At 37.5% G+C, this 24,020-nt stretch overlaps 1 protein-coding gene across 8 annotated transcripts in view; it reads left to right on the top strand.

The window, feature by feature from the left end:
- Positions 1 to 13,598, top strand: part of LOC119657894 (protein tramtrack, beta isoform) — a 500,286-nt gene extending 486,688 nt beyond the window's left edge. For all 8 annotated transcript variants that reach the window (XM_038065041.1, XM_038065039.1, XM_038065038.1 and 5 more), the window contains one exon: positions 3,362 to 13,598. In XM_038065041.1, coding sequence (XP_037920969.1) covers positions 3,362 to 3,635 — 274 coding nt within the window. In that variant the 3' untranslated portion in view covers positions 3,636 to 13,598. The remainder of the gene's footprint in view (positions 1 to 3,361) is intronic.
- The last annotated feature ends 10,422 nt before the right edge of the window (positions 13,599 to 24,020 follow it).

Here is a 24,020-nt window from a genome sequence, read left to right as displayed (position 1 = left end):
CAACTTTAGGTACTCAAGCTTCTGTCTTTCCCATGATGCTGGGAAGATCTCCTATACAAAACATGTTTTGCACAACTTAGCTTTGCCTTATCAGGTTTTCTTCCAAATCCAAAAGCTTTGTTTCTCCACATCCAGTAGATTTTTTCTTTCTCTGATTTATGCTCCAAATCTCCTATGGTAGTTATGATTTCCCTGTTGCTAAGGCGATAAATTAACTGCATTTTGTTTTGCAGAAGCCTTTCACAAAAGTTTACTGAAGCACCATTTTCACTGTTCAGTTTGACAATCTACCCATTTTGGCCTGACAGTTCCTACAGCGCTCTCTTCCTATCGGGAATAAAATTACCTGCTTGTTCCTGTAGAAACTTTGTCGAAATAATAATTAAAAGGGCGTCGCATCTATATCCCACCTACCATAGCTAACAAAAAGCTGCCTTGCGATTATATTGTATTTGGTTTTGGCACGTTACGGTTCCCCCAGTCTAAACCATAATCCAGACATCGTTCGCGAAAACTGTTTTAAGAAAGTTATCTAGCAATGCAAATCGTAAATGTCTTTTCACAAACTGAAGTGGAATTAATTTTATTTTTCAGTTCCTGTTAACACCTATCTCAGTTCCGGGTATCGGACGCCACAATATGTCCATTATGTGGCCCCTCCTCTCCTCCACACAGCGTGAATTTGAGTCACACTCCGCGGCAATATGCCCTATTTTATCACAATTTGAATATTGAATGAATGGATTAATACATAAGATCCTTTATCTATGTGTAACGAAAATATCTAATGTCTCTATTCCGCGCCCCCGGGAAAACTCCAAGCCCGGGCAATCAACCACCGCCCACTTGGTAAGATCATGCTCTATATTATAGCCTATATCACTGCAAAATTTCATGGTACTAGGATGAACTTAAGGGAGGTTTCTAACCAATTACAAAAAAATGTAGTAATATACTATTATTAACTTTATTTAAACAGATATCGGCATGGAAGGTATTTCGGAGCCCAGGCACCATATAGTGGCAGTTTCCTGAGTTTTTTCAGATTTTTCCGTTTGGTAGTTTCTGAGAATGGCCTCCTTAAAGAAGTGATCACTTTCAACCCCCCGCACTCCCCACCCTTCCAACGAATGTCAAAACTAAGATCGGCTTTGAAAAGTACTAATCGAGACCTTTAATTTGATACCCCACATGACTATATTTGATGAAAAAAAATTTTACACCGCCTTTTGCATGTATGGGGACCCCCCCCCCCTTAAATTCGACGTAAAAGGATGTAATTCACTGTATGCGTGAGCGTTCACAGTTCCCATCTTTCTACCAAATTTGGTGTCAATCGCTATAACCGTCTCCGAGAAAAATGCGTGTGACGGACAGACAGACACACAGACAAACAGACAGACAGACGGATAGACAGACAGACAGACAGTAAACCGATTTTAATAAAGTTTTGTGTTTACAAAAATTTTTAAGATTTTGGGTTTACACAAAACCTTAAAAATCAATAATCATTTTCAAAAGTATAGTATGTGTAATTATTAAATAGGGTTTAGGGTTGCAGGAGATTTAAAGATTATTGGGTTTTGTGTAGAACTTTCGAACTGGAGGAAATAATCATTTAAAATGAATATAATAATTTTTATTAGTATAAAATCGGAATACAATTAGAAAATTAGCACCGGGGTGATGAGAGTAGTGCACTGTAGGAGGCAATGTGGCCATCATTGCGCTCACCCGAGATTATTACCCCGATTTGACTTAGGAACTCATTCTCAACTGAGTCGACTAGGAAATTTGGTCCCATGCAGAAAGAATAGGGTTTTTTAATTCGTTTACGTCTTCAAATTGCTTTGATTCAACATAAACGATTCGGGTCAGCTGCCCTCCACAATTCCCAAATATATTTAAGTCAGGAGACTTCGCCGGAAACTCGAAAACATCAGTGTGTTGCTGCTAAAAATACTACTGAACGACCTTTGCACTATGAATCGCAACATTATCTTGCTGGAAAATGAACGGCTCTTCCCCACGTAGCATTTGCACATACCGGAAGCTGTCTATTTTCCCACTTAAAACCCGAATAGTTGACCGCCCATTGTATCCTCTAGCAGCCGAAACCATTACACTTCCGCTACCAAACTGTCTTTTGCTTAACGCTCTCTCTTCCTTCCTTAAGTCATGGAAATAATAGCTGAAACCGCCGTATCCATCGAGGTTAAAGTTTTTCTCGTCTGTAAAAATTACACGGCGCCATTTTTTCTTCCAACGCAAGTGATTTTCTGCAAAAGCCATTCTGACCAGTTTGTGCTTTTCTCTGAGAGGCGGTTTTCTCTGTAATTTGCAGCCCTTAAGATGCTTTGCTCGTGCGATAATGTTTCAGACATTTCTAATGGCAGTGTCAACGCCTGCCTTGTCCGCAATTTTCCGGATGCTAATCTAATAATCCTCCGTTCAGACCGAGGACCGCTCTTGGCCGCCCTGTGCACATTTTCTTCCCATAATTTTCGGGATCCCGAATAACATTACGGAAGGCACATCTGCTGCGCTTCGTAATCCAAGCAATTTCCGCTGTGGGCTTACCTTCGTCATGTAACGTTTGTATAATCTTTGATTCTGCCGTAGTCAACCGCTTTCCTCTACCCATTATCACGTATTCGCTAAACAAAATTTACTAAAAATCACCTTTAAATGTTAAAAGCCAATTCCTTTCGTCTTCTTTACTGGTCACATGTTCACACTCCAATGACCAGAGAATGATTTTTCCTTGCTGCCTTATCTTTATTAATAATAATAATAATCGTTGGCGCAACAATCCATGTTGGATCAGGGCCTTGAAGTGTGTTAGAGCACTTCATTCAAGATCGTAACGGTACACTAGGAGGCAATGTGGTCAGATTATTACCCTGATTTGATTCAGGTACTCATTCACAGCTGAGTCGACTGGTATCCGACGTGAAGTGGCGATACAAATTCCACTGCCACCAGTGAGATTTGAACCGCAACCTTCCGTACGACAGCCTTGTGCTCTAACCACTCAGCTATCCGGACAGTATCTTTTTTACCTACCTGAAATTCGAATTTCTTCAATCACTGGATATGTTTTCGGGGGAACTCCAGCTAATTACTCAGAAGAATGTAATTCGGCGCCGTTATCTCGGATGTATACACGCCTTCTTGGAATTGTTTTATTATTTTAAGATTTCATGGAAAACATGGGGTGTCCTATTATTTTTACCTGCACTGTACATTATACCTATTGAAGGCAACAAATAATTTAACTATTATTTTATGGTAGCAAATATACCAACCACACTATACTTTTTAAATAAAATATAATAATAACATTTACATTTTCTTTCAGACCTCCAACATCACGATTTGCTTGTCCATTTTGTGGTAAATGTGTACGTTCCAAGGAGAACCTCAAACTTCACGTTCGCAAGCATACAGGAGAGCGTCCTTTTGTCTGTTTATTTTGTGGTCGAGCGTTCGGTGGCAAATCGGATCTCACTCGTCACCTACGTATCCATACTGGCGAGCGTCCTTATCATTGCGAATCCTGCGGTAAATGTTTCGCTCGTGCTGACTACCTTTCCAAGCATCTCACTACGCACATTCATAATACACCACGCTGAGATGAGGCGCGGAGGAGAAGGCTCCTCCGCAGATAATAAACTTCTTTTGGAGCAACAGTTTACTCACTAGGAACGTCACTAGACTTGCAATACTTATATAAATCCTCGAAATGCATAGAAATTAACTGAGAATTGTTTTAGCAATTTTTGTAGCTGAAAATATTTTGAATTTATCGTAAGTTTATACCTTATCCTTTTTAGCCCTTTATCCACTGTTATAATGTTTTTTAGTTCTTTAAAATAGGCTACTCCTGAGCTAGAGTGCGAGAATATATATGTTTACCTCTTTTCATAGATTCTATTGATATTCTTAGTTTTCTTAGATATTATTACTGTTGTAGACAGGACGATTATAGAAAGCTTAAAAAGTGCAGGACTATTTTAAATTACAACAGCGGGAAATCGTGGTGTATACACTTCGGTACAGTCGGTTTTCATTTACGACTCCATAGAACCTTTATTGATGATTTCAAATGAGCTTAATGTACATATGTTAAGCAATAATCAAAATAAAACATGGGGTGAACACAATTACAGAAGTGAAAAACTTAGATGATAATAAGAGTTCCTCATAACTATTAAATCAAATGTTACCACTAATATTAGTTAATATTAATTTGGTCTTGTTGTTGTTTATACATAATCCGCCCTTTTTCGGAAGGATACTATGAATTTCAGAAATCGGACGTGCCATACTTCGCTATTTCTGTGAATCCAAAATTTTTCTGTTTTTGATTTCAAATCCTTCTAAGAAAGTCTATTATTTATCTCCTAAAAATATTGAATTTTATCAGACTTTCTGGTAAATTGACGTTATACAATTTATTTAAAAAAAAAACTTTTATTCCAGCTTCATCAAAAAATTAACCCAAGGAATATATGTATTTTAATAATTGAAAATTTCCACAGAGTTAAAAAATTGAAAATTATTAAAGGAAGTCGATGTCAATTCCTGACTTTGATAAGGCTTCAAAGGATTCCTACAAAAATCATGGTTTGTGCGGACTAGGTCAGAAGTATTTGATCTTTCACATTTTATATTGTAGGCTCTACTATATATCATGAAGACTGTAAGTCTTCTTACCAGAAACTATTTTCCTGGAATAATTTTTAGTGCTTATCCCGGAAAATGACTTCCCAAGGAGAACTTCTTCAATTCTTGTACCTTCACATAGTTGTTTTCAATGTATTCTTGTATTTCTCTTCCTCCGAAACGACAATTTCTCCACATCGAGAAGGTCACAGTGCTATTGTGTATTAATCATGCTGAATCGTAAAGAGAATCGTCATCACAGGCACTTCATGGATCCGAGAAAAGGAGTGAAAAAATTTTCAACAGTTGAAATTTATGTCCATGTTTTTATTTTTTACGATGGTTATATATTAAGAAAAGAATTAGGTTTTCTTCCTTATTCTGTAAACGCACGTGGTCTCCGAAACAATTGTATGCTAAAGGAAAATAAAAAACATTACAAACAAAAATTACCGCCCACTATACACTGCTCTATGCAGCTGATGTTTTCCTAACGTTATACAAAAAAGCTTATCTTGAGCGACAATCCTATCAATTTTGTATAGACAACGAAGAACTGCGCAAAGAAAGCACTTCACTCAGCAGCGCAACCTGCATTTAACAACTGGTGTTCTTTCTGATTGGCACAACAAAAAATGTCTCAAACACTAAACAGACCGCGGTATCATTCCCCATGTCGACCTCTATGACTTCAATTACTAACCGGCTACCAAAAAAATGAACACCGCCTCGTGATAATGGAGATAAAAATGTTTCGTTGGATCGTTATAATTGCATCCTAAATGATGACATCTGGGATCGATGTGGGATTGCATCCAATGCGGGAGAGCCGTCTTCGGTGATACGACCAGGTATTTTGTGTTTAGCTCAGATTGGCCTGAACAGCGAAATCAACGAGAAAAAACCAAAAAATTGACCGATGCCTTGAAATAATAGTTGTTAATTTGAAACCCTATCGACCCGGGCCATGCCTACAACCGAGAGGACAAAAGCTAAAGAAAAAGGAGAAAATCGATACATCAAACTATTTGAAATAGCTTTTACCATCAAAAAGTGATCTTCCCTACCTTCTTCTTTAGCTGCTGTCCTGTTTGGTAACGTTTCGTCTAAATTAGATTTGCCACTTCTCTCAAAAACTATAAACTTGGTACCGAAAGAGTTGTGAGGTTTTCGAATCACCGTATAACGTGTCAAGCCATCACTGTTTAGGTCAATCTTTGCTCTGTTTCCCATCGACTTGGATGGTCTGACTAGTGAGCTCTCAGCCGTGCAATTACCGTGACCGTACCAACCAAGACACTTCTCTCCTTTTTGCAAATTCGTATGTATAGAATGAACCGCTTTGAACACGCTGCTCCCAGGGCAGAGGTGAGACAGCATCTGATGAGTTGCCCCCAACCTGGATTTTTGAATACTTGAGTGCTAAGCCCCATGTGGTTTGGTCCGACATCGAGTGCATACAGACTAAGGAACCCTCAACTTCTACACAATAAACTGGGATGGGGTCTATACCAAATTGACGGAGGACAAATCACTTACCTGCATAACTTAGAATAGTTAAATCTTACTTTGTTTTGCCTTCGTAGCGTCTTCTGCAAAGGTTTTAACCGTCAAACTTGGACAGTGAGCTTTTTCCATTTTCTTCATATTAGCAAAATAAGAGGAACCTCAGAACCAATCTCCTGGAGTTCTCAATATCTATTACATCTGGCATGAATCTTCTCTCTATTCACTTGGAACTTGGCCCGATTCTAGAGTATTAAATCAAGACCTTCTCAATGAAATCAATCAGATGTTAATACTTTGCTAACAGCTAAACTCACAGAAGAAAATATGTGGATGGCTGTGAAGCAACATGTTGCCGCCGCCCCTGTTATATAAACACCTGTCCCTAAAAATTTCTCATTGTTCACATTTCTCTTCTGCATTTCGTCCATAATTTCGCATCTCGTGTTTCATTTCATGTTCTTGTTTAACTTTTCTTATCGAAAGGTTTCTCGATACACTTTCGGATGTTTTCTTCCTTAAGAGAGTACTGCAGTTTTCTTTAGTTTCCCCGTTGTATCTAGCTCTCACAGTGTTGATGAATTACCGGTCGTTATCCTCCGCTTTTTTTACGTTCTCATCTAGGTTCAAATGCTGCTGGTCACGGATGGTTGTGTTTGTCTTTATGCTATCCCTCTACTGCTGGCTTAGCACTTGCACAACATCAAGTTTGATGATAATAAAAATCAAATGAAAAAAAAAAAACAATTTAAAATACGACAAGAAAAACTGTATAGATATCCTTCAACCCCAAAGGAATGAATATTGGACATTCATTAGGTTGTCTTTATAATATACGATTTCCTGGAAAAACTTGCGTGCAAAACACTTAACATATAGTTCATCTACATAAGTTCCGATACTAATCCTGAGCCTTACTTTGCTTACACTGCATGTGAGCTTCATCCCACACTGGTGGTCCTCCTCCAGCCTGTGCATTTTGCATTCCATTGTCTAATTTCTTAACGATAGAGTTGATGTTATGGCCGGTTCTGGTCCCGACCATCTCCTAAATATCTTTCTAGGGAAATGCTCATATCATTTCGTTACATAGACAAACTCATATTACACTTGGCGAAAACTGCACCAAATATCACTCTTTCACTTCCTTCATATCCGAAAGTCTCTAGAGATGCTTAAAGGATTACTTCTCGATTTGTTTCAGCAACTTCATTCCGAAGCAACAGTAAAGGTCCCGAAGGAGATATATATTTTTTTAAAAGTTACCAACTTTGTAGCGAAGTCTTTGAACAAAAGAAAAGATATTGCAATTTTTACTAACTTCCGATTCCGTTGCACACTACCTACTTTTCAATAAACTTCGCTTATATGGCTTTCCACCAATTATTCTCTCCTAGACTTCGCCATACCTCAATGGTAGAAAAAATAGAGTCTCCTCCAACGGTTGTGTCTCAACGTTTTTTCTCCATCATATGGAGTCCCACAGGATTCCATTGTAATATATACGCATATAAAATTAGAGAATAGAGCGTCAATCATTGTTGCCGTTTGCGGAAATGTGTTTCAGTTCCCTCCAGAACCTGCCGAGAAGCTTGCGCCCCTTCTCCACTGTCGTGCACCATGTATTTCTGGCGCGATCCACTCGGCTGTCATCCTGAAATAGTTAATTCTATTGCATTCCATAGCAAGCAACAGAATTACCGCCCTATTCACTATCATTTCCGCTTTCGGTTTAACACATCCATGCATATCTGGCCCATACACTGAGTAAGTTCCTCGTTCGAAATCTTGGTGGTGGATGTTGACGGGCATTTGGGATCCATTTTCAGTTCATTCTCACTTTCATTCTTCTTGAAGGAACTTCCTGACGTCTATATGCAGACGGTCTTGAATCATTTTCTGTTGTTGATTCGGCTGTTGAACGAAGCTATGTGAAGCTATTGTTATAACGTGTTCGGAATAACCTTTCTTTTAGCAAGTGGAATTCATTATAAAAAATAATTATCGTTCCGATGCTTGTAGTTCTTTTAAATAAAACTATGTGGCTTTTCCTACTACTATATATTTTTATTACTCGTATATACGTATTCCGGGAGCTACTTACTCCCTTCTTCAGTCTTTAGCTGCCTTAGGTATTCATTATGTTACTCATTTACCTTACTTACTATCAATTATGTCGATTTTTCTACCAGACCTCGGGTATCAATCCCATTGCTAACTGTAACTCTAATCGCCATACAATAGAATTAGTTTAATGGAAGTTTACTCGTTCCTTTTTCTTTAAAAAATTCTTCCCCCCGCTGTCCCTCCAAACTGAAGAATCTTGACGGATGCTTACGTAATCTTCGTAGAGAGAGCCCTTGAGGCAAGATCCTTACAATATTCGCACGCTTGATAGTGTTAGTCATGGAGTTCTTGTGCTGCTTCCACCCATCTCTGGAATGTTATTAAGGACGCAACTTACAAAATCTAACGAAATGGACTTCGTCTGGTGAATACGGCTTCCCATTTCAGTGTTTCCAAGTACGTTTAGCTCGTTTCTTGATCGAGTGTTATCATGTTGAATGATAACTTTAGGGTGTTTTTGTTCCTATTGTGGTCCTTTCTGAATCAAGATTTGTTTCGGTCTTATCAAACACAGTCGATTTCGTTGTCCATTGATAGACTTATTGGGTTTCAGTAGTTAATAGTACACTACTGCCAGCTAATCCCATCGAATGCAAATCATGAGCTTCCAGGAATGGATATGGCTTCGCTGATGATGTTAGTGCATGGCTCGGTTTACTATAATGTATTCACTTTTCATCACCAACCAATACGATGAGAAAAAGCCTCTCCGATTTTATCGGTCGAACAATAGTTCACGCATTAGTAATTGACTTTCCACGTCTCTTGTCGTTAATTCTTACCATACCCAGTTTCCTTGTTTGGGCACTGCAAGTTCTTTTTGAGTTTAGCTTAAGTCTTCCTCAAATAACACTTCCAATTCTTCAACTTGAAACTATAGTGACTGTCCAGGACGTTGTTTGTCTTTTTCGCTAAAATCACCACTATTAACCTGCCCTTGGCACATTCTATTCGATGGATACTTTCACCATAAACTTCGGAAAATAAACAATGGGTTTTTTTTCTTTATATTAAAAAGGTATACCAACGCTTCCCATAAATCTTGCTCTGATATTTTGTATTGTGACATTTTCGATTAAGTAAAACATTTGGAAATTTCCCCGAACGATATGAACACCCGCAGCCACTACTCTACTGGACAACAGAACACCAATTTACAGAATGAGAGTACCAAAAGTGAACACTTGGCTTTAGTGATTCTGTCTGCCTGTATCTCTTGGAATATTCGTATAATCATTATGTTTATTCTCAGATGGATCCTGCCCATTTTGATAGGATCTTATCAAGTACTTCACATAAAATAAAAAATAAGTACTTCGAAAACTATTTATTAGAAACCAAAAGCACTTTTTGTTACATTTTTGGCCTATTCTTGTTATCATTCTTCTATCCATATTTTCATTCAATGATAGCCTTGCTTTATTTTCTTATACCTAACTTTCTGTTGTAAACTGTCAACATTCGCCTATAAAAGGAAACTGCCTACAACTATCTCTGTGGAGCCGTTGGAATATGTTGTAATTTCGCTAATAATATTCATTATATTAACCATTGAAAATTGCTCTCCCCTCTCTCTAGGAAGCTTGCTACCTAGTGGTCAACCTCTAATTAATTTTTATTACATCGACGTTCTTAGCGGAGCTTTCAGAATATCTACCTTCGCCTTTTGCTCTTCCTACCCAATCTCAGGGATCCATTTCTTGGTCATCCTACATCCCCTTGTTGTAGTTATCATCGCCGTACAATACAATCGGTTCAAAGCAAGTTCATTCATTCTCTTTAAAAAATCGTTCCTACTCGTGTTACCCTGATTATTTAGTTTTCCTTAATCTATCATCATTTCAACATCGAAATGCGTTGACAGACGGTTACGTCCTCTTCAAACTAGACAGTTTTCGAGCCTTCGAGACAATACCATGTTTACAATGTTCTTCCGTTGCTGCCACTCCCCCATGCGTGCAATGTTACTTGATTATAATCACTCGTAGCCTGGTCCTCTGGCCTCAAGCTCACTATTTAAAAAAAAAGGTATTACTGCTCTAAAATTATACCTAGTATAGCCATAAAGTCTGTCAATGTTGTTTCAAATATATGGTTGCCAATATCCTCTAAATGGGGCATTATGCATCAACTACCCCCTCTCCCATCCCCTCAAAATTTATATTTATAAAAAAATTAAAAATATACTAAAAAATAATTTGCAATAACCCTCGGCTTTGTAAGCAGTTTTTGTTTATGATGTTTAGGCCTTTCGTCGATCGATTCACGCAGTTTTTTTTTAAAAAGGTCCGCTCTGCCTCCCCTCAATGAATCCAAATTGGGGTGCCTAGATTTATAGACGATCGCCTCCAAATCAGCCCAGAGCCGGTAATCAGGCACATTTTCGGCCAACCACACTGGGAATCTATCAAGCCAGAATTTCAGTCCCTTTTTAGAGGGAAACTTTTTCGAGAGCCTCATAACAGCTGGGTGCTTAACCTTTATCATTTTGGCTGCTCTTCGGGAGAGATCGGTTTTTCGTCCGAAAAGAGAATTCGTCGATGCTTATTTTTGGAAACCATTTTAGCAAGATTTTGCGCCATTCCAGACGCCGGTTCTTAAGTTTATCGGTTAATAAATGACTAGCACATTTACGACAAACTCCCTTATGCTTGGACATATTCGTTTCAATTGTTGTATGTCATTATTTGCCAAGAAAGTTCGGATAAACGCGTTCAGGAACGGCATGCCCGATTCTCGGCATGGGCACCAACCGTAGACACCCCCTCTTCTGACCCGTCAGCTACGTTGCCGTGACTGGAGGGACCATTTGAGAGTGCTAAAAATTTAAATGTTTCTCTCGATCTGTTTTACACTTTGTACTGACTCGTGGTTTACAACTATTACGACGCGTTTATCATACCCTGTGAACCTCAACCTGCCACTGTTCACATTCTACCCAATTTTTCGACGCCAAATTCAAGACAGAAATACTACCACTCTGCTTACCTACGAAACTCATTCATCTCTTAAAGTATATCGACTTAACAGAGCAACTGCAAGGAGTTCTGAAGGGCACATCGGCAACTCGCAAAAGTCTTTTTCCGAGTTCCATCATTTTTCAACATAAAACACCAATTACATTATTAGTTTTGCTTGAACCTTTTGCTGCAAAATATGATTCCTTACCAACTCTAAGCAGGGAACCTTCCAGTCTCGGGAATGCTAACAATGTAATTAATTTACAACGAAGGTGAAACTTTGATGCTAGGACTAAACCCTGTATACACGAACCCGACTGAGGTAACAACGTAAAACAGTGGGGGCTGTGATTGGAGTCACAAATTTAATGCGTGCCAGACCATACGGTAAACACTCATATAGAACCCTTGAACTTCCTTCTACTATGTTTCCCTATTCCACCTAGCAAAAGTTTTATAAAGCGTATAGGCCTCCATGTGCTGATTTAATAATGCAACTTGATTTTTCCTTGGGATAGTTTTACCCCAGAAATGTATGCTGAAATACAGTTTGACAAGTCAAATCGAACAGCTTTTCATCATGTGGTTTATTTCTATCAATTCCACCTTAGTTTAAAATAAAATGAAAATATTGTTTCACTATAAAATGAATTTTAAAAATTTCAATTATCGGAGGTATAAAAAACAACAACGCCAGCCATCAGAAACATATAAATTAGCAATAAATCAAATAAGACAAAAATTATTTTTTTTGATACAAGCTGACTTATACACAACATATAACTTGCTTAGTTACAAAGAATAATAACTTCAATAAGCCAATAGTTAAACAAATAACTATAATATTTTGTAATTTAATAATATTATACTTAATGAACAATATACACTTGTTTGGTTTCAAATACTATTTTCTACCGAACAAAATACAGAAGATTTTTATATTTTTGAAATATAATACTGAAAACAATATTTACACGTTTTTAAATAGAATACATTTACAACAAAACAATTAGTATTTAAAATAAAACCAACACAATAGTGAAATACCACAATGACAGAGAAACAATGTGAATAATTTTAACTTTTTCAATGGTAAAAATATATTTTCTATATAACTAAATCAGTTATTTGAGATTTTTATATAATTTTTGCAACAATTAGAAACACAGATATAAATGAGGTGAAAGGAAAAAACAATATTTGTATATTCTGCAATTATCCATCTGTGATTTTTTACGACAAAACAAATAGAAATCAATAGCAATTTTAATGGCAACGAAAATTGAAAATGAAACCTTGTTAGGTTATTTGTTTTTCTCCTTGCAAAAGGAATTGGAACTTGTACGTATTTCTTCGGAACTCAACTATATAATTCGTTCACTGCACTCTTCAATTTTTGCTGTCATTCAATTGTTTATTTTATTCCAAATCGAAGGAACAAGAAAAACGTGTGAAAATTATGAATAGGTACCCAAGTTGTACAGAAATTATAGAATAATGCGAAAGGAATTCCAAAATTGTTCACAGTTGAAAACATCGAAAACAGTTAAAAATAAGCACTTAGACGATTTCCAATGAAGGAAGTTATTTTCCAGATATTTTAATTTTTAAAGTACAGTTGTGGCAATGTTTCTGATTAGATATGGAGTTTCAGTGCTCATAATTGCAGTTCAAGCCTCAAATCTGTTTACTAACCTTTGGCCCGCAACTGAACTACCATCAGAAAATTTGCCCCGGAATATCTCATTATAATCTGAGTTGTTTATACTAATTTATATTTTATAATTCAGATTACCATATGAGCATATCCCATAAAAAAGCACTGAAACATTCATAAATAATCAGAAATCCAAACTAACATGAAAGCATGTAACGTATGAAAGGACTATTACAAACAACAAGAACCGAGTAGTGTATGACGGAAGGAAAACCCTCACTGTGCCAAAAATATGTACCTCATAATGTAATTAGAAAGGATATTGTAGAAATGGAACAAGAGGAGAATCAAAAGAAGAAAATCGAATTGGAATAGCTGTGGAAAAATATAATTTTTAATATATTCGAATAGATTTTAATGAAAACATAAAACATCTATCGAGCAACAATTGGTAGACTTTTTTTAGAAAAAAAGAAGTTATTTTTAGAGTTGCTAAGCTTTTAGGCTTTCTTATGGATTCGTTTTGGATAAAGTGAATCTAAAATTTATTTTGTTTTTAGTTTTAGGGTCTTTTTTCTGAATTAACTGTTTAGTTTTGAAAAATTATCTTATCTTATATAAATTTCAATGAAATTCTTTTGTTTTTATTGTTTACTAGCAGTTTATGGAATGTTATTTCTTTTGTTTCAAATGAAAATGCTGTGAAAATCTTTTATGTAGATATATTCATTTTAGTAAAACATATGATTTTTCTAAATATACATATTTGGTTACTTTTCATTTACTTTCTATTTATTTGATTTAGTTATAATTTTGTGAACCCACACCTGCATCGATTGGCACAAGGATTAAACGTTATGCGAAGGGAATTGGTTTATGTGCTTCTCTAGTTATCTTTGCTATCATTAAAATATTTTTTAAGGGGCCCTACGATAAAAATTAAATTTTCGATGCTGTTAACAAGAAAAACTAGATTTAACTGCAACTGAACCACGCACGGCATTTTTTGAGCCAAGTAAGATTGGTTTCGACCGCTGACTGCTTTTCCGCAATATTTCTTAGCATAATTATCTGCTTTATACCTCGAGTTCCCTGTTGTGTGAGCAGAGTATTTGATCTTTTAATTGTTAAGTTGAAAATTTACCTTTGCCGCAAAATTTTTTTTTTGTATATACCCATATATATACAAAATTCCAAATACATTCAGGGTCTATGCTTCACCCCACTTCCATATACTAATATAGGCCAAACTATGTTTAATCATACCTAAAAATGTGGATCACCACCACATGACAATTTCTTTCAGATCCAAAAAACCTTTCTGGCCATGTTGATTCCTGCACGGATATTGATGGCACAATCAATTGATGACACAGGTTTTTAATGATCCGTGAAGGGTAGGGATTGGTCAGCATATTAATCCGAGTTATCTTTTGTAAACCACCAGGGCAATATTCCGAACGATGCAAAAACTGACGATGCAGATCAATGCAAACTAAATTAGGTTAAAGAACTGGGCACAGAAGCAGTTCCAACCACACAAGGTCAAGGTCAATTGTACTATCCCCTGGTGTATCCTATTTATACGGTCTCCTACGGACGATGCTCGTAAAGAAAAACGCTTTGCGGAGAATCTTCATTTAAGACCTGAGAAAGTGACAAAACTGCATACAAAGTGAAGAACCGCTTCCTCTTCATACTCGCATTGGTTACATAAAGCCCAGACCACCAACATAATTTGTTACATGCGGTAGATTGGAGCGTAGAATTCTGATTATAATAGGCTAAAAGCGGCTCTAGCGGCCTCAACTCCACCTACTAGTGCACATTAGGTAGCTTAAGGCCGAAACCCGGGCCTTGTCTCGTCGTTATCACCGTCCATCATCCGGTGAGAGAGCAAACAGATGTTATCAGCGTACTCGTGGTATTTAAGCAAGATGTCATCATCCATTGAACTCCTTCTTCTACGTCCTCCGGAAAAAGCAGCGATAACAAAACAAAACACTATCAGTGACTAGATGCAACTCTGGCGGTCTCCGTTTTGGGCTTCAAAATCCTTTGAGATTCTACTTCGGTGCAGCACGTGGCGTGTTGTGCTATCATACGTCACTCTGATAATAGCTATTAATTTCTCCGAAATACCCCTCCCGCGTAGAGAACTCCAGATACACTCCCTGTTCACGCTATCGAAAGCTTTCTCGAAATCGATGAAGAGCGGGTGCCCCGAAAAGCTAAACTCCGCGCACTTTTCCAAAATGATCCGTAAGGTGTTGCTATAGTCAATGAAAAAGGATCGGGACGGTAGGGAGCACGCAGATACCCCTACAATTGTCACACTCATAGGGAAATCTTAACGATTATCCACTTCTTCCAACCTCTGGGAAAGGTCTTGGATTCCCAAGATTTTCGTACGAATGGAAGTAGCTCATCAGTAGTAACTGCCGATGCTGCAATAAATAACTATGCAGGGAGACCGTCAGGTCCGGCGGCTTTACTCTTTTTGAGTGCATTGATAGTCAAAATTCCTTCTTTTCTGCTTGGAGGAGCAGTCCAAGTGTAACGATAACTGGCCATTTCATCCATAAAAAACTAAACCTCACCGTGGTGAAGTGTTTTTTCTACCTCTTCAGTTGCTCATCATCCTAGTTGAGAAGTCGATCGTTAACGTCCTTCACAGGACCATCGAAAAGTTTGAAAACTCCTTCGTAATGCGATATACGCTTCTTAAATTATTGCGCTCTGCAACAAGCAGAAGTCCCTGACCAGTGTAATAAAAAAATCCCTTTTGTCGCAGGGCACATCACGCTAAACTTTTCGGGATTTCGCGCGTCACACCCACCATCACTCGCAGCGGTCAATAAAGCCTTCAATCCCTTCCGTTCATCGATCAGCTTCCACGATTCCCCAGTTAGCCAAATATTATGTAGCACATTGCTGTAAGAGGGAGAGGAGTACGTTCCAGAGTCCCACCATCTTACTTTGTTTAGGTCCGCTTCGCTTAGGTATTAATGGGACAAATACACACTCAAATGTCTTTAGAAAAGAAATACACAAAACCTTTCATACCTGAGGCGTCCAGCTTCCGGTTTCCCGACTTGTTTCCAATGGTGGCGGTTAAAAGTACCCATTATGCTCAATCATAATTCTTGTAAATTCTCATGATTGAATTGCATGTGAGGGGTTGAGGAGTTCTCTGAAATAGAACGCTCATCTCTCTTGTGTTTCGCTTTCGCCCCCAATGATTGCCCCATTTTTAAGGTTTTGTTTGTAAAACAAAACCTTATTAAAATCGGTTTACTGTCTGTCTGTCTGTCCGTCTGTCTGTCTGTCTGTCTGTCTGTCTGTCTGTCTGTCCGTCACACGCATTTTTCTCGGAGACGGTTGTAGCGATTGGCACCAAATTTGGTAGAAAGGTGGGAACTGTGAACGCTCACGCATATAGTGAGTTACATCCTTTTACATCGAATTTAAGGGGGGGTCCCCATACATGCAAAGGGAGGGTGTAAATTTTTTTTTCATCAAATATAGTCATGTGGGGTATCAAATTAAAGGTCTCGATTAGTACTTTTCGAAACCAGTCTTAGTTTTGATATTTGTTGAAAAGGTGGGGGGTGCGGGGGGTTGAAAGTGGTCATTTTTTTAACGAATCCATTCTCAGAAACTACTCAACCGAAAAATCTGAAAAAAATCAGGGGGCTGTCACTATATGGTGCCTAGGCTCCGAAATACCCTCCATACCGATACCTGTTCAAATAAAGTTAATAATAGTATATTACTATAATTTTTAGTAATTGACAGGAAAACCCCCCTTAAGTTCACCCTAGAATCACAAAATTTTGCAACAATATAGGCTACAGCATAGCGCATGATCCTGCCAAATTCGGTGGAAATCGCGCTATTACTAACAAAGTAATACTAAGTCAAAGCTGTCGCTTCTCTGCAAATTCGAGACTATGAATGTCAATATCACTTGAAAGTGGCTATTTTCACATAATATATGCATATTTTACGTGCTACATGCTAATGGGACAAATGCACACCCAAATCTCTTTATAAAAGAAATAAACAAAACCTTTCATACCTGAAGCGTTTAGCTTCCGGTTTCCCGGCTTGTTGCTTTTACAAAGGGTGACTCAGGCTCTTCACTACTTTGTTGGCTCGTCTTGTGTTGTTGCTCGCAATGCTGTTGGAAATTTTCTTTAATTCCTCATTAACATGATTTCGTTTCTTCGGATATTTTCCTAATTTTCTCTCTTCATCCTTGTTTCTCGTCCTACATGTTGTCTGTATGCCCCGTTTTTTTGTCTAGCGCTTCCTAGCATTCGTCATTAAACCGATAGTGCGTTTTAGGTCATATCAGATGGCATCTATGGACACCCATTTATAAATGCGCTTGTCTAGGAAACATGTCGATTTTATGATTAAAGCCACTTTTGAAGATTGTGTGCGACCTCCTGAACTGCTTGAACCCTGGGTTTGTATTTGCTGTCCTATTGGAGTACGTCTTTGACAACACCAGATATTTTAAGTAATCTTACATTGCAGGATCCAGGGACGTAGTCATTAATTCATCTGCGCGGTCGTCCCGTCATATCAATCCTGTCCGAGGCTATTCATCATGTTTCTGTACATGCTGTTTAGTTTTTGGTTGGATCGAACCCCCAGTATGGAGGACCAAGGTCAATTCCTTTAGACCACCTTGACGAAGGGGTATGATCAGGTAGGATGTCATCAACATGAGAACTTGGATACTTTCAACAATAATTTCTGAAGCCAAGTTAGATGCAAGAAATGGGTAACCGTCATCATTTATTTTGGACGAGAGAGTATCGAAAATGGTCAACTTATATATTTTATCAGTGAGTTATTTTTTTCGTTTCTTTTTTCGCACACATTTTATTCTTTTTTGCACAATCTTCTAGTTTAATTTATTATAATTTTATTCCTTTGGTTTTCTAAAATTTGTATGCTTATATCCGATGACGGTCATACTAAAAACAGGAAATATTGTACAAAACCTGATCTAAAACATGGAAATACATTAAAAGGTAGTAGAAATACGGTGAGATGAGATCAAAAGCAATATGAAATGACTTTTTTGGTATAAGAAACTCATAAAGGACAAGTTTAATTCCTTCTTCAATAATATAAAATGTTACCTTCCCGTATGTGTAAAATTTTGAACCAAATTTTTTTCTCTCAAGCTACTAAGATCCAAAGAAAAAAATCGCTTATAATCTTTGAGTAATTTTGTTCCAATTCTATTTATATTTTTAAAAATTTAAATAACTCAAATTCCAACCTTTTAATGAAAATACCAGAAGACGTTGATATATTACTTTACATTAATAACGCACTACTTTTGGAAGCTCGCAATATTTGCATTTGTATTCCTAATCTGATTTCAGCATTCCTGTCAACAAATTGGAGGGAAATAGACTTGGTAGTTAAATAAATTGTCGTTGTATGAAAATAAATATATAAATAAACACTTCCTTGAAGCAAACATTAACAAAAACTAAAAAGGTTAGAACTAGCTATACAAAATTGCGATCAACGAATTCAACACAAGTTTTTAATGTCTAAGATATTAACGGAATGCGAAGAAAATTGAAAATAATTGTACATCTTGAAATTTAAACCAATTTAAACTTTCATTTCTCACAAAATAAATTATAAAAAGGTTTCAAAAACGAAAACAAAATAAAAAATACAAAATTATGAGTCCCACAATTTGAAAGCATTTCAAAATTATTTCAATAATTATTATATAAGAGGAGGTGAAATACATTTTAAATATAAAAGAAACGCATAAACTTCTTTCAATAATTGTAAACATTTTAAATATAATACGAATCCAATTCGACAAGAAATACCTACATCGGTGTTGTGCGCAATCAAATTTTAAAAGCAAAATAAATGAAACTAAGTTACATTTCGGATTTTAGATAAAAATCGTATAGAATATAAATTTAAATGTCTATGAAAATTCATATAAATACAATACTTGGTAGGAAAGATATTTTCGGTGGTAAATAAATTATTCCCAGAAAATGGATTAAATTCAATTGACAACAGTGAAAGCAGTCAAATAGTTCTTCTCTTCTATTTAAGATAAAAATTACTTTAAGCATATTATCTATTGTATATATGTACTAAATATTTAGGCGAAGACATGACTTTATTTCGTCTTTCCTTTTGTGTTTTTATCGAAAATTATCTACTGCTGAATATTCAAACCATCCTTTCTCTGCAAGCCGATGTATCTTCATATAAATAATAGAAAACATAAGCAAATCCTATAATATTATTTCTCGATCGAACGAAGACAGAATGTGATATTTTTCTAGAGCACACGATAACACAATATGTAATGATATTAAACCAAAACAGCTGTAAAAAGAAATAAAACAAATCAAAACAAAATGTAAAGAAATGATCAAAAATAATACCGTTTCTATACAACAACCGAAAAAAAAATAGTTAAAGTATATTGCCATAGAGACTGATTTTAAAAATAACGTTGAATGAAAAAAAGAACACAACAACTTCAACAGTTACAATGTAACCGAAATATTCAATAACTAAAGTTTTTACGATATAGTTTAGTATCTATTGAACTCAATTATTTTTAAAGTACTTTTTAACGTTACACATAAAAATAGATTGGAATAGGCTTGGGAAAAGCGAATCTATTTTAAAATGTTTTACCTATTTTAGTTAGCAGATTTTCAAATAATTTATATTCACATCAAATGTTCTGTGATTGTTCGAGCATGGTTTTGGGGAGTTGATGAAACTAGAACGCATTTTATACTTATTTATTTAGTAAAATTGGCAACAAAATTGACAGTGGCGAAAAAATCCATTTTCAACCTTTTCTTAATTTTTGATATCTCAAAGAACACGTTTAGCTCATGTATAGCTGCTTCAATTATGTTAACAACTAGTTTCCTATTTCTCTGTCCCGTCTTTTTTTTTGCATCAGGAGCTTCAGGACTATTCCAAGCTACAAAGATCCGTGCCTGCACGTTTAATATTGGTACCCTCACTTGTAATATTGAAAACTTTAAAGAGCCCTTCGAAAGAGGAACATCGGTACCTGCACTCTGCAAAAAAACTTGATGGTGCCAAGAACTGCGACATTCAACCTGAACGTGGTGAAAAAGCTATAAACTCCCCTGATTCGGTCGCCCACGCATAAGATGTCGACGTTTGCATCATCGCTGGCCGCACTCTTCATTTGTTTGCCTCCTAAACAGCACAACCAGGTTGACCTGATGCCAAGGAGGACGCCTTCTGGTAACTACTCTGCATAGGAGACTGCAATTTGAATGTTGTCATTGAAGGTGATCTAAATGGTAAAGGGTACCCGGTACCGATGCCATGGGAGTACAGGCTTAAGCACACGCAATGAGAGTAGCAAAGGTATCGTCGATTTCACCAACACGCAAGACCTAGTACTTGACAATGCTTTGTTTATTAAACGATTGTATCATCTTTCTACATTTTAGAGTAGAAACAGTAAGACAGTAAGTAGAACATTAAATCGACTATATTCTCAGAAAATGCGGCCATTTCGTCATTGCCATTAACAACAAAACTGTTTCCCATGAGGTCATAGCACCTCAACATTGGTTCTTGATTGCTGTCATGCGAATCAAGCCCCCAATTACATGGTAGTGAATTCGAGAAAAAAAGATGAAATGATCTCTGTATCCGATAAGAAACGACCAAAAGGCTGATGACTTGATACACTAAATAGTCATTTAGCGACCACTCACCTCTACCCAGATCAAGCCTATGATTGAGAAAAGTGACGAACCCAGTCTAAGGGAGCCGACTCTGTTACCAAGTGGAACGAAAACCAAAGAAGAAAATTTCCTTCCTTGGTTTCTTTCTTTGTGGCCGAGAATCAACACCGCCTCCATTGTTAATTCTCTTTTACGTTTATATGGCACTGATTGCCTCATCAGTATATACTTCAACAACTTCACTTGGCTTTTCGATGGTAACGAGAAGCAAGTCGATGGTAGACACCTCCTAATGCACACTCCACAGGAGAAGTCATAGCATTGAGTCCAGGAGGACTCCTGCTATGACCGTGTCCTTTCGGAGGAGTAACTCTGGATCAGCTTAGTCAAGTAACTTAAACCTCCCATTGACTGAATCGCATGTATTTTAAAATGCATCGTCATAACAGCAAAACCAACATCACGTCTCGGACTAGCTATCACCTGTAATTGCGACGATCAAAGAATAAGTTTAATGAAAACCAAATTGTCGTTCCGTAGGGACTATTCCAATATTTTATAATAGGGAAAAGTATGTTGTAAGTAACCCTGTCTATCACATAATGTGTATATAATGAAGGCCAAGTGGTATGATGATATACCTCTTGCTTTTTAGGATTAAGCAGTAAAACTTGTCCCTTCCATGGAACGAAGAAAACTGCTTTCATCAGACATGCCTCAAATACCGTGATAAACCAGTCAGACCGAATCTCGTCAGCCAACTTAAGAGATCAAATTATTCTAGCGTCCCATTTGACTGCACATGTTATGCAGTTGTCCACTAACGTTTGAATACTAGGAACTTTCCGAGCTCCGAGAAAAGAGTAGATTCAAATTGCATTCCCTGGTCTATGATGATGTCGACGCGAAATCCAGTATTGACAGAGGGACTCAACATCTTAATGTTCTGTTATGCCCTTCAGGGGAATTGCCTCAGGCCACCGCGTAAACCAATCGATGATCGTGAGACAATACCTGTAGTCTTGCTGTATAGGGTGAAAACGCCTGGTCAACCTAGGGAATACACCTACTTTCTTCCCAGCATGTCTAGTGACTTTACACTTTTGGCATGCGGTCCCCTCTTTGGCCGAAGAGTTCACGTCCTTGTTCATAGACGGCCAGAAATACTTGCTGGAGACTAGCCGATTTGTTTTCCGAATGCCAGGATGCCCAAGACCGTAAACGGAGCAAAACACTTCATTAAGCTCGCTATGTACATACAATTTGGCCTGTCGGTTACGTGGGAAGAGCCCGCAATACACTCGCCCAGTTGAACTGAATGCACCATCCACATACCGCAAGTTGCAACATTAGTGTAACTCTAGAGATAATTTTGGTCGTTAAAACGTTCATTAGCAATAATGATGCCCATAGAATTCTCGCTCACAGTCTAAACAAAAATGAAATCCTCGCTCACATCCTAAAACAATTGTCTGGCCGAATCATTTTTCATTCGATCAACTGTTGCTGAACAGTCAAAATGGAAAGACCAAATTCGGCCCATTCATGTAACGGCCGCCGGTCAAATGCGGACTATGTAGGCGTAACTGACACAAGACAAAAACTCACTGAGGAAGAGGACAACTGGTCCTCGAAATACCGGTATATGAGGAATGAAAAACACACTATTCGGTTGAATTATTTGAAATAATAAAAACTTGCTTTCTCTATTCGCTAGTGTTATTTATTGGTCTTACAAATACCGACATTTCGGGAACCACTTGTTCCCTTCATCAGTACTATTAAGTAGTTAGATAAAATTTATCTTTTTTTTCATTATAACAATTCACAATCATAAACACTGTAATTCCGTTGAGCGGGATTCAACTGATGAACTTTGATTCACCCTTTGGTGAAAAGCAGCACCTACTGCTCTGCCTGACGCATCGACGAACACGACTAGAAGTGCATCTTGTTGAGGAAATACCAAAAGTGTAACGTTCACCAGCTGTTGCTCGGTGGTTTCAAGCGCTTAGAGGGTTTCTCGAGACCACGACTTGCGAGTTCTTGGTCTTAGGACCAGTCAGGAAGGCGTTAAGTAATGTCTGGTGGTGGGCAGTTTCAGCCAGGAAATGACGATAGAATTGCCAAAGAACCTTCTAAGGTCTTTGACCATCTTTGGCGGCAGAAATCTCGCGATTGTTTGCACCTTAACTGGTTCGGGTTGACCGCCCTTCAAGGTTGATGGAATGTCTAGGCCATTCCATTTCACCTGATGCTGGAGAAATTTGCATTTGTCAACATTAAGAATTAGACCATTTTCGAGGAGGCGTTGAAAAATGCAATTGAGACGTGCCAAATGCTCGGATTCGGTAAGCGGAAGCGACCAAAACCTTATCCAAGCTGACGAAACAGAAGTCCACGTTTCGTAGTACAGCAGAGTGGATGAATCCCTGGCAGGTTTGCGTCGCATTGTACAGGCCAAAAGTAATCCGTGTGAACTCGAAGAGTTCAAAAGGTGTGCAAATTTCTGTCTTTGGAATATCTCAGGGATTTATTGGTAAGCCTTGGCGAGATCCAAGGCCGTGAAAACACGACAGTTTGCCAAATAATGCGCAGTCTTGGATGAGTGGAATGTGGTACCGGTCAGAAACCGTAGGAGCATTCAAGCGTCTATAATCTCCACAAGGTCGCCATTCGCCTTTGGGCTTGGGACCAAATGGAATAAAGATGACCAACTGCTGTTGGAAGGTCTGCAAATACCCTGCTTAAGTAACTGTTCAAAATCTTTCCGCGCAACAGCGAGCTTTTGGGGTGGAAGAGGATGCAACTTCGCGAAGATTGGGGAACAGTGTCGAAGAGCAAATTGTTCTGAACATATGGACAAAAATTTCAAAACAATCGAACAAAACTTATTCGAGAAATTAGTCCGACCAATTCGAATTATTGTTTTGAGAAAAATGCGTTTAAAATTTCAAACACCCAAACGGCATTCATACAAAGCAATGGAAGAGACCACGTAATTCGAGGTCTTATAGATATTTCTCGTACATGAAATTTAAACAAACAAAAAATCGATTTTCGGAAAATTCTATAGTGGTTTTCTCCCTTAAATATTGAATCAACATCGTCCTTTCACTTGCAAGGGATATCCTCAGTGTCAGTTATATACTCGTAAAACGCCGCTACATACTCGTATATATGAGGCCAAACTCAAGGCATTTAAGACAGCGTTTCCAGGTCTCCTGTTCTTTTAGTCGGCAAACAACCTTTTTTTATCTGAGTGTAATTATGCGGTGTTTCCAGCGATTAATTATTTGAAATAATAAAAAACTTGTTTTTTCTTATTCGCTAGTGTTGATATTTTTA

This window comes from Hermetia illucens, chromosome 5 (assembly GCF_905115235.1).
Source record: "Hermetia illucens chromosome 5, iHerIll2.2.curated.20191125, whole genome shotgun sequence".
NCBI lineage: Eukaryota > Metazoa > Arthropoda > Insecta > Diptera > Stratiomyidae > Hermetia > Hermetia illucens.
This window is presented reverse-complemented; position numbering and strand designations above follow the sequence as displayed.